Source organism: Chiloscyllium plagiosum, unplaced genomic scaffold (genome assembly GCF_037043375.1).
Source record: "Chiloscyllium plagiosum isolate Xiang-an unplaced genomic scaffold, Cpla_swu_hap1 HiC_scaffold_23, whole genome shotgun sequence".
NCBI classification, from domain to species: Eukaryota; Metazoa; Chordata; class Chondrichthyes; order Orectolobiformes; family Hemiscylliidae; genus Chiloscyllium; species Chiloscyllium plagiosum.
The window spans coordinates 51,358,388-51,371,169 of NW_028270161.1; the positions used below are offsets into that span (position 1 = coordinate 51,358,388).

Below are 12,782 nucleotides of genomic sequence, written 5' to 3' on the forward strand. Positions count from 1 at the left end.
ATCTGTTAAGTGTTGCCAATATTTTCTGCTCAGTCCTAATATGAGTACCAGAATGACTTAGAAGTGTTTTTTAAAGAAAAATGTTTAAGTAATTTCTTTATCACATTCCTGTAGCTTTGGTTTCAGTGAGATTTTGTAATGAAATCTTTCAAATGGCTTTTAAAAAGAAAAACTTAAAGATGTTGCAGTACTTTCTTTAGAAATTTGTTTCTTTCAAAATGAAACATTAACAGAAAAAGTGAATAGTCGGATAATCTGACAAAACATCAAATTTGACTAACCACTTACTAGAATCAGTGACAGGTTATCGTAACATTTTTCAACAGTATGGGTGAACATAGATGTGTAAGAATCAATTCATCTGATCAGCAACGTTTCAAGGGAGTTGTCTCACAAAAGATATCTCATACTTTGAGATGAATTGAAATGGACAAATCAAGTAGGGGACTATGACTAAACATGCTTCCTGGTTGGGAACTATTTTGAATTGCCAGTCACCTTTGTTTAAATATTGCAATTGTCTCTGTTTTCATTTACTCATTATTATGTAGTACGTTTACTCATTATTATGTAGTAATTTTAATAATTAATATAACTTGTGCATATACATTGCATATATGGATACAGGATTCATTGGGGAAGTTCTAAGTAATATAGATCACAGTTCACATTAAAGTAAACAAAGAATTAATTCAGAAGAGAATTTAATTTTAAGATATATTGCCATGCAATGGCATTAATGATAGTTGAATGTTTCTGACTGTTTTAGTGTCTTGGTGAAAATTTTACAAAATTTCTCCTGAGTTTTTCTGGGAGCATAGCAAAACTCACAGGGAAATTAGATCAAGAACTTGTTTTCCTTTGTGCCACAAGAAAGATTGTTAATTCAGAAAGGTACTAGTTGAACAAGTTATGAGCTCTGACTCTACTGGATATGGCCTGTTTAAGTTACCCTTTGCCCTCTTATAGTTTTGCTATTGTGTTTGAAGTATTGCAATGATGTTGACAATGGGTATGCATATTTGGATTTTTTTTCCCCGGTTTATATGCAGCATTAAGCTGAATAAAAGAAAGGGATCTGTTGGCACAGCAAGATAATTTATTATAGAATTCAATGCTTGACAGTAATCTCTTGGTCTTCCTGAGGTTTACTACTTAGCTTCAATTGACATTGCCTACCAATGCCAATAGATGGAGCACTGGACTTGTAAGCAATGTGCCATTTTACAAATGGGGCCTGCGTGAGGAAGACTTGAACAAGTGACATTACCATGAGCAAAACTGTGGAAGATCAATAACAGTAGATCTTCAGACATCTACCACAAAACTATTTGTGTTGGAAGGAAAAAAAACAGCATGCCAAGAAAATAGTTCCCTCTAAATTAAAACACAAATGCAAAAGGTAACTTTTGCAATGTTGTGCAAAGTCAAGTGAGTTGAGAGGGTGGTATAATGAACTACTGCTTAATTACTGAATTGCAAGAAAATCACTCAACTAACATTAAGAAAATGACAAAAATGGAAACTGCTACATTGCAGCATACAGAGAACTCATGCAATCAATTGCGTGTGCGTGTGTCTGTGTGTTGGGGGCAGGGGGAATCTATTATCATAATACAGGATGTACAGTACAATGTGGATCCTGCTACTGAACAGATCTCACCAGGAACTGAATGGAACTGCTGCTACAAAACCTACACTTTTGTCTGTGTGTATATGTACACATGTGTAATGAGCATGTGCATTAGCGTTAGAAAGTAGATCTTGGATGTCTATAGCACTATTCACAATCTTAGAACTTTCCAAAACGCTTCATAGCCACTTCATCACCAATGTAGGAGATGATTGTCGAGTGGTATTATCACTGGACTGTTAATCCTGAGACCCAGGCAATGTTCTGGGGACTGAGGTTCAATTCCTGCCACGGCAGATGGTGGAATTTGAATTCAACAACAATCTGATGACCATGAATCCATTGTTGATTGTTGAAAAAACCCATGTGGTTCACTAATGTCCTTCAGGGAAGGAAACTGCCATTCTTATCTGGTCTGTCCTCCATGTAACTCCAGACACAACAATGTGGTTGACTCTTAACTGCCCCCTGGGCAATTAGGGATGGACAATAAATGCTAGCCGAGCCAGTGATGCCTTAATCCCACGAATGAATAAAAAAACTCACCACACAAAAATTAAATTCAGGGGCAGGGCCCTTTTCCGTCCCTGGAAAGAGGGCAAGACGAGGAGCTGGGAAATTCAGGCTTGAGTAGGTTAGAGAATTGAGAGGTACTGCGAAGTGAATGGTCAGTGAGAGATGGGACCAAGAACTGCAATACCGGACTTGTGTGGATTGGAGGGAGGAATGTGATTGGTGTAGGGCCCACAATTTGCTGCAGCATTGGAAGTAGCAACATGGTGAAAGGGGGAGGAGCAGCCAATAAAGGAGTGAATGAAACCTGGAACCATTACTATGGGTAAAGAATGGAAAATGCTTGTAAATAAGTGGGTGAACAGGGTAACAGGAATATAGAGACTGAGGAGTCTGAGGGAAGAACCTTATTCACTCCTTAATGGTCTCCCCATATCCGTAGACTACTGCAGCTGTGCCAGAATACTCTCGGCCTCTGCTATTACTAACACGATGGCCCTATTATTGCTATTCCCATTAGTGTTCAGTTATCAGAATTGACTTCAAGGCATTCATGGCCTTAACCTTCTCGTTTCCCCTCATTATGTGTCATGTTGTTCTGTTTCTGCTACTTAAACACTGGACAACAATGAGAACATTTCAAAAACACTTTATTGGTTGTAAAGCTCTCTGGGGATATCTGGAGTCACGCAGGATGCTACCTAAATATATCTTTTTCTTTTACTTCCTTTACCCAATCGTTGTTCAAATGTCAGTGAACTCATTTTAACATTTATATTCCTGCTCTTGAGACCTGCTAACTTGACTGCCAGTTCACAATATCACTCCTGACCATTATTTTTTCACTCCATCAACATATAAAACAAATTATCTGGTCTTCATCTCATTGCTGTTTGATGTTGCTACATGCATATTTGCTGCTACACTTCCTACACTACAACCATGGCCATACTTCACAAAGTCGTCCTTCACTGGCTGCAAATACTTTGAATTATGGAGACATCAGGAAAAGCACTATAAATTGGAAATGCAACTCTTTCCTTTAAACTTGGTTTGTGGCAACAAAACTGTTTTTCTTGAGCACCATTCACCTTTTAAGGGAGCTGGAACTCTATGCCCAGGAAAGAATTGGACCAAAACCCTCCACAGTAACAAGATTATCTGTCAGTTCTGATGAAAGGTTACACATCTGAAGAGTCAAGTGTATTTCTCTATCCACAGCCTGACTTGCTGAGTATTTCCAATAGTTTGCTCTTTTTTTCCAGATTTTCAACATCCACAGTGCAGATTTTTTTCTTGTGCAATCTCAAGCCAGTCTATTTTCAGTCAACACAGTATTTACAATTTGAAGGGTCACAGCTTTCTCTCCACAGATGCTGCCAGACCTACTGAGTTTCTCTCCAACAATTTGCTTTTGTTACTGATTTATATTTTAAGCTGCATGAGAACGTTAGTTTCACTAATTCATTGTGTAGTCCACAATAAATGCAGAATTTCTGATCAACATTTTCACTTCAATATTTCTTTTTAGTACAATTTCCATTCAGCTAGCATTGATTTTGCATTAATTGTCCTATCCTGATAACTTTTTAAGACACCAAAGAGTGCAGATGCTGAACATATAAAAGTTTCAATGGCACCTCACTAAAGAAAAGACAAGTTAACATTTTAAGTTTGTGAAATTATATCTTCCATCTTCAGGTGACATAAATCCAGGTAGTAAAGGAAGCTATGAAGAGGACATTAGGAGGCTCACAAAGGAATATAAATAGGTTCAGAGTCAGCAAAGATCCAGTGAATAAAATACAATCTAGGAAATACAATCTTCTTCACTATCCTATCTCCCTGCGAATCTACTTTCAAGGAGCTATGAACCTGCACTCCAACATCTCTGTTCAGCAACACTCCCTAGGACCATACCATTATGTGCATAAGTCCTGCTAAGATTTGCTTTCCCAAAATGCAGCACCTCGCATTTATCTGAATTAAACTCCATCTGCCACTTCTCTGCCCAGTGGCCCATCTGGTCAAGATCCTGTTGTAATCTGAGGTAAACTTCTTCGCTGTCCACCACACCACCAATTTTGGTGTCATCTGCAAACTTACTAACTGTACTTCTTATACTCGTATACAAATCATTTATGTAAATGACAAAAAGTAGAGCACCCAGCACCAACCCTTGTGGCACTCCACTGGTCACAGGCCTCCAGCCTGAAAAACAACCCTCCACCACCACCCTCTATCTTCTACCTTTGAGCCAGTTCTGTATCCAAATGGCCAGTTCTCCCTGTATTCCGTGAGATCTAATCTTGCTAATCAGTCTTCCATGGGGAACCTTGTCAAATGCCTTACTGAAGTCCACATCTACCACTCTGCCCTCATCAATCCTCTTTGCTACTTCTTCAAAAAACTCAATCAAGTTTGTGAGACATGATTTCCCACACACAAAGTCATATTGACTATCCCTAATCAGTCCTTACCTTTCCAAATACATGTACATTCTGTCCCTCAGGATTCCCTCCAACAGCTTGCCCAACACCAACGTCAGGCTCACTGGTCTTTAGTTCCCTGGCTTGTCCTTACCACCCTTCTTAAACAGTGGCACCATGTTAGCCAACCTCCAGTCTTCCAGCACCTCACCTGTAACTATCAATGACACAAATATCTCAGCAAGAGGCCCAGCAATCACTTCTCTATCTTCCCACAGAGTTCTAGGATATACCTGATCAGGTCCTGGGGATTTATCGACTTTTATGCATTTCAAGACATTCAGAACGACATGGTGGCTAAGTGGTTAACACTGCTGCCTCACAGCACCAGGGTCCCAGGTTCGATTCCAGCCTCGGGCGACTATGGGGTTTGCACATTCTCCCCGTGTCTGCGTAGGTTTCCTCCGGGTGCTCCGGTTTCCTCCCACAGTCCAAAGATGTGCAGGCCAGGTGAATTGGCCATGCTAAATTGCCCGTAGTGGTAGGTGCATTAGTCAGAGGGAAATGGGTCTGGATGGGTTGCTCTTCGGAGGGCCAGTGTGGACTTGTTGGGCCGAAGGGCCACACTATAGGGAATCTAATCACTCAGCACTTCCTCCTCTGTAATATGGACATTTTGCAAGATGTCACCATCTATATCCCTACAGAGAGAAAGTGAGGGCTGCAGATGCTGGACATCAGAGCTGAAAATGTGTTGCTGGAAAAGCACAGGTCAGGCAGCATCCAAGGAACAGGAGAATCGACATTTCGGGCATAAGCCCTTCTTCAGGAATCCTGAAGAAGGGCTTATGCCCGAAACGTCGATTCTACTGTTCCTTGGATGCTGCCTGACCTGCTGCGCTTTTCCAGCAACACATTTTCAGATCTATATCCCTACAGTCTATATCTTCCATATCCTTTTTCACAGTAAGTATGGATGCAAAATACTCATTTAGTATCTCCCCCATTTTCTGCAGCTCCACACAAAGGCCGCCTTGCTGATCTTTGAGGGGCCCTATTCCTTCCATAGTTACCCTTTTGTCCTTTATGCATTTGTAAAAACTCTTGATTCTCCTTAATTCTATTTACCAAAGCTATCTCATGTCCACTTTTTGCCCTCCTGATTTCCCTCTTAAGTATACTCCTACTTTCTTTCTACTATTAAGGATTCACTCAATCTATCCTGTCTATATCTTACATATGCTTCCTTCTTTTTCTTAACCAAACCCGCAATTTTTTTAGTCATCCAGCACTCTTTATACCAACCAGCCTTTCCTTTCACCCTAACAGGAATATACTTTCTCTGGATTCTCATTATCGGAAGGCTTCCCATTTTCCAGCCATCCCTTGCCTGCGAACATCTGCCTCCAATCAGCTTTCAAAAGTTCTTGCCTTAAACCATCAAAATTAGCCTTCCTCCAATTTAGAACTTCAACTTTTAGATCTGGTCTATCCTTTTCCATCACTATTTTAAAACTAATAGAATTGTGGTTGCTGGCCCCAAAGTGCTCCCCCACTGACACCTCAGTCACCTGCCCAGCCTTGTTTCCCAAGAGTAGGTCAAGTTTTGCACCTTCTGATGTTGGAAATCAGAAACACAAACAGAAATTTCTGGGAAAAAAACTCAGCAGGTCTGGCAGCATCTCTGGAGAAAAAGCAAAGTGAAAGCGAACAATCCCAGGCTTCAGTGAATTCCGCTTCACAGTGATAGCGAGAGCCGACACTGACTAAAGGAGCAAACAGCCACTTGGACCGCCACAAGCCAGTCAACCCTGTGGCAACTTTCTGATATCTTTTACTTAAAAGCCAGAAAGATGGCGAGGCCCTGCCTTCACGATCAGCACCAGGCGAGCCTTTACCCTGCTGCGCCACGGCAGGTTTCTGTCACACACACCCCCCCCCCCAAGCTTGCTTTAGGACGCCTGCAAGACGGTGTGACACTCTGCTCTGTCTCCACAGACCTGCTGAGTTTTTCCAGTAGTTTCTATTCGTGTCCTCCGCTCTGGACGTTGCTCTTGTGGCCCTGAATCGGACCCGGTCGGAGACTCTTACCTGGTCCCCGTCACATTCCGCGCGGCCTGCACCGGACTGCTGCATCCCCGCCCACAGCAGCCACGCAGGCGCACTCGTGCCTTTCCCCTCCCTCCCTAACAGGGCAGCACCCTGTGCGCAGGCGCATGGGTGTATGGCCCGCCCCCCGAGGTCCCGCCCCCTCCCACTGAGCAGGCGCGCTGCCGGCACGTGACCGTCCGGGCTGTAGCCGCGCGGGGGAAATGGCCGCAGCCGCCGCTCCGTCCCTCAGCGCCATCGCCAACGACACTCAGAGCCAGGCGGCGGTGGCAGCAGCACCAGGGGGGACCGGCAAGAGCTGCCGCTCGGAGGCCAAGTGCGGCGGCGCTGGTAGCGCGGGCGGTAGTAGTAGCCGTTCCCAGGTCGTTCTGAGGCAGCAGCAGCAGCAGCAGCTCCGGCAGCGGCGGGACGAGGAGGAGAGTGAGCCCGAGGCCGGCGGCCCGCAAGCTTCAGGCTCCCCGACTGGACACAGGGCCACTGGAGCTTCCAACTCTGGGCTGTCCCGCAACCTTCCCCAGCAGCACCAACAAGCGGCCAAAGGCAGCAGCGGGGGCCTCAAGGGCGGCCAGCAGCAGCAGCAACGGGGCCGGGAGGAGGCGGCGGCGGCGGCGGCCGCTGTGGCGTCTGGTAACAGGAGGCAGAGTCTGGAGAACTCGTCAGACGGAGAACCACTGAGCCGCATGGACTCGGAGGACAGGTGAGGGGGTGGTAGGTTGTTTCAGGGGGGTAGGGAGTCCTTCATGACCCCAGGGACAGTCACTCTTCCAATTTCCCCACCCCCCGGGGCTCCAGCTTCTCAGATGAGGTGAAAGTGTAGACCTTTACGCACTTTTTCTGCCGTCTCCCCACCGGCGACGGGGAGATTCCGATTCTTCCCCACCCCCACGCTCCGTTTTATCCCCCCTTGCCCTTCTCCCGTCCGTTCCCTGCTGCAAGAATCGAAGTAGCTGTCTTCCCCCCCCACTCCCCGATTCAAAAATGTCTTTTTTGTTTCTCCAGCGCTTGAGTTCCCAATTAGCAAAAAGTATTCGTTCCTTCAAACTAGTGTCGCTTTGTCCGAGAAGGATACGCGTAGATTTTGTCGTTGCGGGGTACCCGAAAGATAAAGTGGAAAGTATACTCCGAGCCCTGCTTTTTTTTTTCGGAATTTTTTTGGGGGTGATGGAGGTGGTGGTAACGCTCTGTGAAATTTGCACGACGCCTTCTCGGCAGTTTTAAGCTGTTCTCATCTTTGTTATGAGATGGCGCTTTCCGAGTTTTGGGGGAAAAAAACACCTGGAAAAGCCCAAGTTTTTGTAACAGTAACATGAGTTGAATTGGTCATACCGGTGACTTTTTTAATGTCAGCCATCCAGTAAGCAAAAGATTAGTCATAGTCCAGAATAAATCATACCTACCCTCATTGTTTGTTTCAAATCCCCACGCAGATGTGATTTATGCACTAGCCTTTTAAGTTACAGCTTTTGCCGTAATATCGTGTTGGATTCGTAAAATTGCAAAACAACGATTATGAGCGATGCGCTTGTTCTTTAATAGGGCAAAGCTCCTTCTCAAAATAGCGTTTTGGTGCAGCTGACAGTTTGGATCTGATTTACTGGTATTCAGCTTTGGGTTTTAAATATGAAAAGTTGACTGTGTCAGCTTGGCTCATTTGGTAGAACTTGGATGCGACTCAAGGTCGTGGGCTCAAACCCCACACCAGTAATTAAGCATGTAATCTAGGGTGACACATCAGTGGGAACGCTGCATTGTCAGAACTGATCTCATTCAGATGATGTGGTGAATTAAGGCATAAAAGATCTGGAACTCTCTTTGAAGAAAAGAGACTCTTTCTTTCCCCCCCCCCCCCAGCTTTTAAGCAACGATTCCCCCTTTATCTGATAGTAGATTAAAACAGTTCATCGAATAAGTTTAAGTTGTTATCCTACATATGTGAGTATGTTTTAAATTCACCTGACTGTGAAGTGCTTGGGGATGTCCTAAGAAGGTGCTGTCAAGGGGAATGTTCACATGAACTAAACCAGATTTTAAAGCTGTCAGTTGTCCTGGGAACTTGATAAGGCATTGGGTAGATAGTAACAATTTTGTTCATAATCTTTGCTCTAATTTTGGGTCAAGTTACATATTGTTCTTTGAATAAAATTTAAATAATTTGTAATTTCAGTGGTGTAGGTAAATGTAGAAGATTGAAGTGTTGTGTTTTTGCCATCTTAGCAATAGTTGACTGTTTTGGAAGGAACTTGATGCTTGGTTTCAGGCTGACAGACTGGTATCATAAATTGAAATATATTTAAATTATTGCAATACTGCATAGGTGTATTTTTACAGTTTTCAGATCTGAGTAGGAGTACTTCAGATTCGTTTGCATTTTAAAGACTGATTGCAATAACAAAATTAATCTATCCAAAATTACCAGTAGTGATTGGTTTTCATTGTTGCAATCAAAAATCAAGCCACGATGGATTGTTCGTTTTAAAAATAGTCAATGTATTATGGTTTATATTTATGCATAAATATAAGGTGACAAAGATGACAAAACATTCACATAATATTGATTGTATTTAGCAGCTCTGTTCCAGGCAAATTGTGATATAGTTGATGTATTTGTTTTGAAATAAATCCTACTTGGTTTATTTTCGTGTTCCTCGAGTTGATTGATCTTGTATGCTAATGCCGCTAAATGTCAGCAACTGCATAAACAGGTAAAATGCTGTTCATGAGGGAATTTTACATTTGCAGTTATATCTTTGTTTAATTTGAATGTGACATGAACTTTGGGGAAAAAAATCTTGCTCTAGTTGGATATTTTGCAAAAGTTCTGTTTAATCGTCAAGGATATTCTTGAAATCGAATTACATATAAGATTTTTATTTAGAGCAAACTTTAGAATTGCAGTAGTGTTTACCCCATAGTCTTGTGTGTATAACTGCAGTTTAGTAATGTGTTCAAGAATATTGTGTGCATTGCTCTTCCCTTTGTGTATCAGAGCTTTGTGGCTGGTACTTGTTACTGTACTTTGATTAGCTAAAGGTCAGGTAATGCTGTTGGACTACTATTAGTCATGTTGATGTGACCAAACGCTGCTTGGTGTTAAATTTGTTCAGCATAAATACATGGTTTCCAAGCAGACGTATGTGAAAGAGAACAATTGTACTTTGGGACTGGACAGCTATGTGCAGCCTTGACTCTCCAGTATTTCCTAGTTTCTTGTCTCTCTTTTGAGATGGGGATGATCATGTTCTTCAATTAAAGGTTTTGATGGGCATACAGGTGACTGCGAAGGCCAGCATGCAACCAGGTGATTGTGTCCTGGTCTATTTGCAAGACAGTTTAGCTTTCGAAGAATTGCTGGCTTGGGGTTTCCTTTCCTTACATCTAAAACATTACAAGAGACAGAATTTGTAAATCCATCCATTAAATTTTGTAAATATGAAATAATATGCAGTGTTTCAGGTAGACCACACCTTGAGCACTCAGGTGGGAAAAGACAGTATTCTTGGCCTATTCAGTTATAAAAGTAAGCAAAATTATTACAATAATGTGAAGTATGCTGTAATAGAAAATCAGACCCCTCACATTTGAAATAGAGAGACACAAATTTAGGCCTGCTCTGACCACATTTCATCCAATTGTGAACATCCCAAATTGATTTTGAATAGAGTGGTGGATGTAAAATAAAATTAAACACCAATGTTTAATTGATGATTCAAAACCCCATGGTCTTTCCAGATTTGGTGAGTCAATGGCCTTCAATGTCTATCTTGTGATTTTGACACTTGTCTTTTGAATAATTCTTCTGTTCCATTCATCCTGGAAAGTCCCCAAAATTTAAACAAATACTTAACTTTTTACGCTGGAGCAAATTTAATATGGAGAATTGGTGTTTATTTATATATATATATATTACTTTGTGATGTGCATGTTACCATGTTTTTATGATCATCTGTTTCTGAATACTGAATGATTATATTTTATTGCAGCCAGTATAGTTCAGTTGACAGTATAGTCTGATTAAAAATTGTTTCACCAAAACTATTGGGTAATTTGAATGTAGTGGACAAAAATGAGTTACAAGTATCAAGTCCTATAAAATTGAAAAGCATGATCGAATTGCCTCCCCACTGTGATAATCACAAAAACTCAATTTATTTGAAAGCTGTATTCATGTAATTATGTTGAAATTTTTTACAGGGTGTTCCCCCACTCATGCTTTTGTCCCTTACAAAAGTATTCATTTAGGCATGTTGACAGTTTTCTTCTCAAATGAGAATTGGTTGTCTACCACAGTGACTTTGTGTTAGCAACTGTGAAAATGGTTCAAATTTTGGTCACATTTGAAGTAATCATAATACTCTCCCATTGTATGAACCCACCTCCTCGTGCATCATCTAATTCAGCACTCACTGCCACTCTCCCTTGATAGTTGTGAACCAATGGCATAGAAAATGACCAACCACATGACTGACAAAACTGAAGTTTAGAGTTATGAATGATTTTACATTTATAGCTTGAAATATTTTAGACTAGGAAAAGTATCCTTAATGTCCTGGCTCTTATCCCTGATCTCCTGGTCAGTATTCCTCAGTCAATTTCACACATTCAAACAGGCTAGTATCTCGTTATTATTGTGTTGCTGTTTACTGGAGTTCGCTAGTGAAAATTGGTTCCCACATTTCCTATAATACAACAGTGACAACTTTTAAATTATTTTATTGGCTTTAAAATGCTCTGAGATACATGATCATGAAAAGCACTGTATAAATACAAGCTTTTATTTTGTAAATGTGCCAAAACAACAGTGACCCTAGGCCAAGTTATATTAGTAATATGGTTGCATAAAATACTTGTTTCATTTCATAAATGTGTTCTTTTGGGAATTGTTACAAAGAATGCTGATCTGAATGCAGTTCAAATGACTTAAACATGATAGCAACATTGTTACTTAAGGTTTGCTGTATTTCAAAGAAACATAAAATATGTGTGTGAATGAATGGGCGCATAAAGCGATTCATGTATTTCTTCCTCATCAAATATAGCTTTCACAACTTGTATCACCTTGATTTAAGCTCAGAGACTAATTCAGCTTTGACTTTGAGAAGGAATGGGAACTGTTGTCTTGTTCTGATCTAATAGATGCAGGTTGACATGTTTGTATGTGATAAATTATAGATTTTCCATTAAAACAAATTAAGAGTGAATGATAATCCATGGTTTTTTATGCATACTTTTTTGTGTGACTGATTTTAAACAGTGTAAACTATAGGATGAAAGAACTGGAAAGAATCCACCATCTTTTTTGTGTGGGTGAATGATTTCCTGAAAACCCACATGTGTAAATCTTGAAACTGAATTTGAGTTTATTCCTACTAGTTGTGCTTGAATCCTGGACCTGGCTTTTGTGGAGTGGAGTGGGTCATGGGATTGGAAATAGTGAGTGACTTCAGCCTTAATCCTAACTTGAGTCTATACTTTTACTTTGGAAATTTAATAGGATCCAACAGCCATAATTTTCTAACTGTCAAAAATGGAGAAATGGTTCATGTGGCAAAATGCTGCAAGCAGGCTAAATGCCTGGGTCCAGTTAGAATTTCTTCCACAAGTAGTTTTTGGAGATTGTGGAAGAATATGGATGCATTGTTTCTTTTGGGCAGTTTAGAATTTACCAAAGATTTAGAAGTATTAATACTCCAGTATTCGAAGTTCCGAACATCTACCTTCAGCACCTATTGCATCTTGTTTTGAAAATAATTGCCAAGTGTAGGTCTGAGTGTTCTTTCTTTGGTCTGCTTTTCTTTGTACGAAATTGTGGTGATAACCAGCACCATTTCCTCTTGCTAGCTGCATGATATTCACCTGTGAGGAACTGACAAAACACGCATGCAATGTTTTCCTAAGCAAGATGGTAGTGACCATTTGTCAGGTTGTTTTGACATCAAAACTTGAAAGGTATCTAAATTTGGGTCAGGCAATTGTTCATCACCTCAAACTTCATTTTGGTCAGTTATCACCTGTCATTTACTTGTGTTTAATCTTACTTAGCAGCCTGGCCACTGACATTTGATCTAAAGTCAGACTTTAGTGAGGAGGTCACAATTAGC

The 12,782-nt window shown here is 41.2% G+C and overlaps 1 protein-coding gene across 9 annotated transcripts in view; it reads left to right on the forward strand.

Annotated features, from left to right (window-relative positions):
• The first annotated feature begins 6,866 nt into the window (after nucleotides 1-6,866).
• aebp2 (AE binding protein 2) overlaps nucleotides 6,867-12,782 on the forward strand; it is a 91,739-nt gene continuing 85,823 nt past the window's right edge. For all 9 annotated transcript variants that reach the window (XR_006315051.2, XR_006315052.2, XR_006315050.2 and 6 more), the window contains exon 1: nucleotides 6,867-7,381. Coding sequence is in view for 6 of the 9 variants with exons in the window: in XM_043713486.2 (XP_043569421.2) it covers nucleotides 6,888-7,381 (494 nt within the window). In the remaining 3 variants the exon portion in view is untranslated. The remainder of the gene's footprint in view (nucleotides 7,382-12,782) is intronic.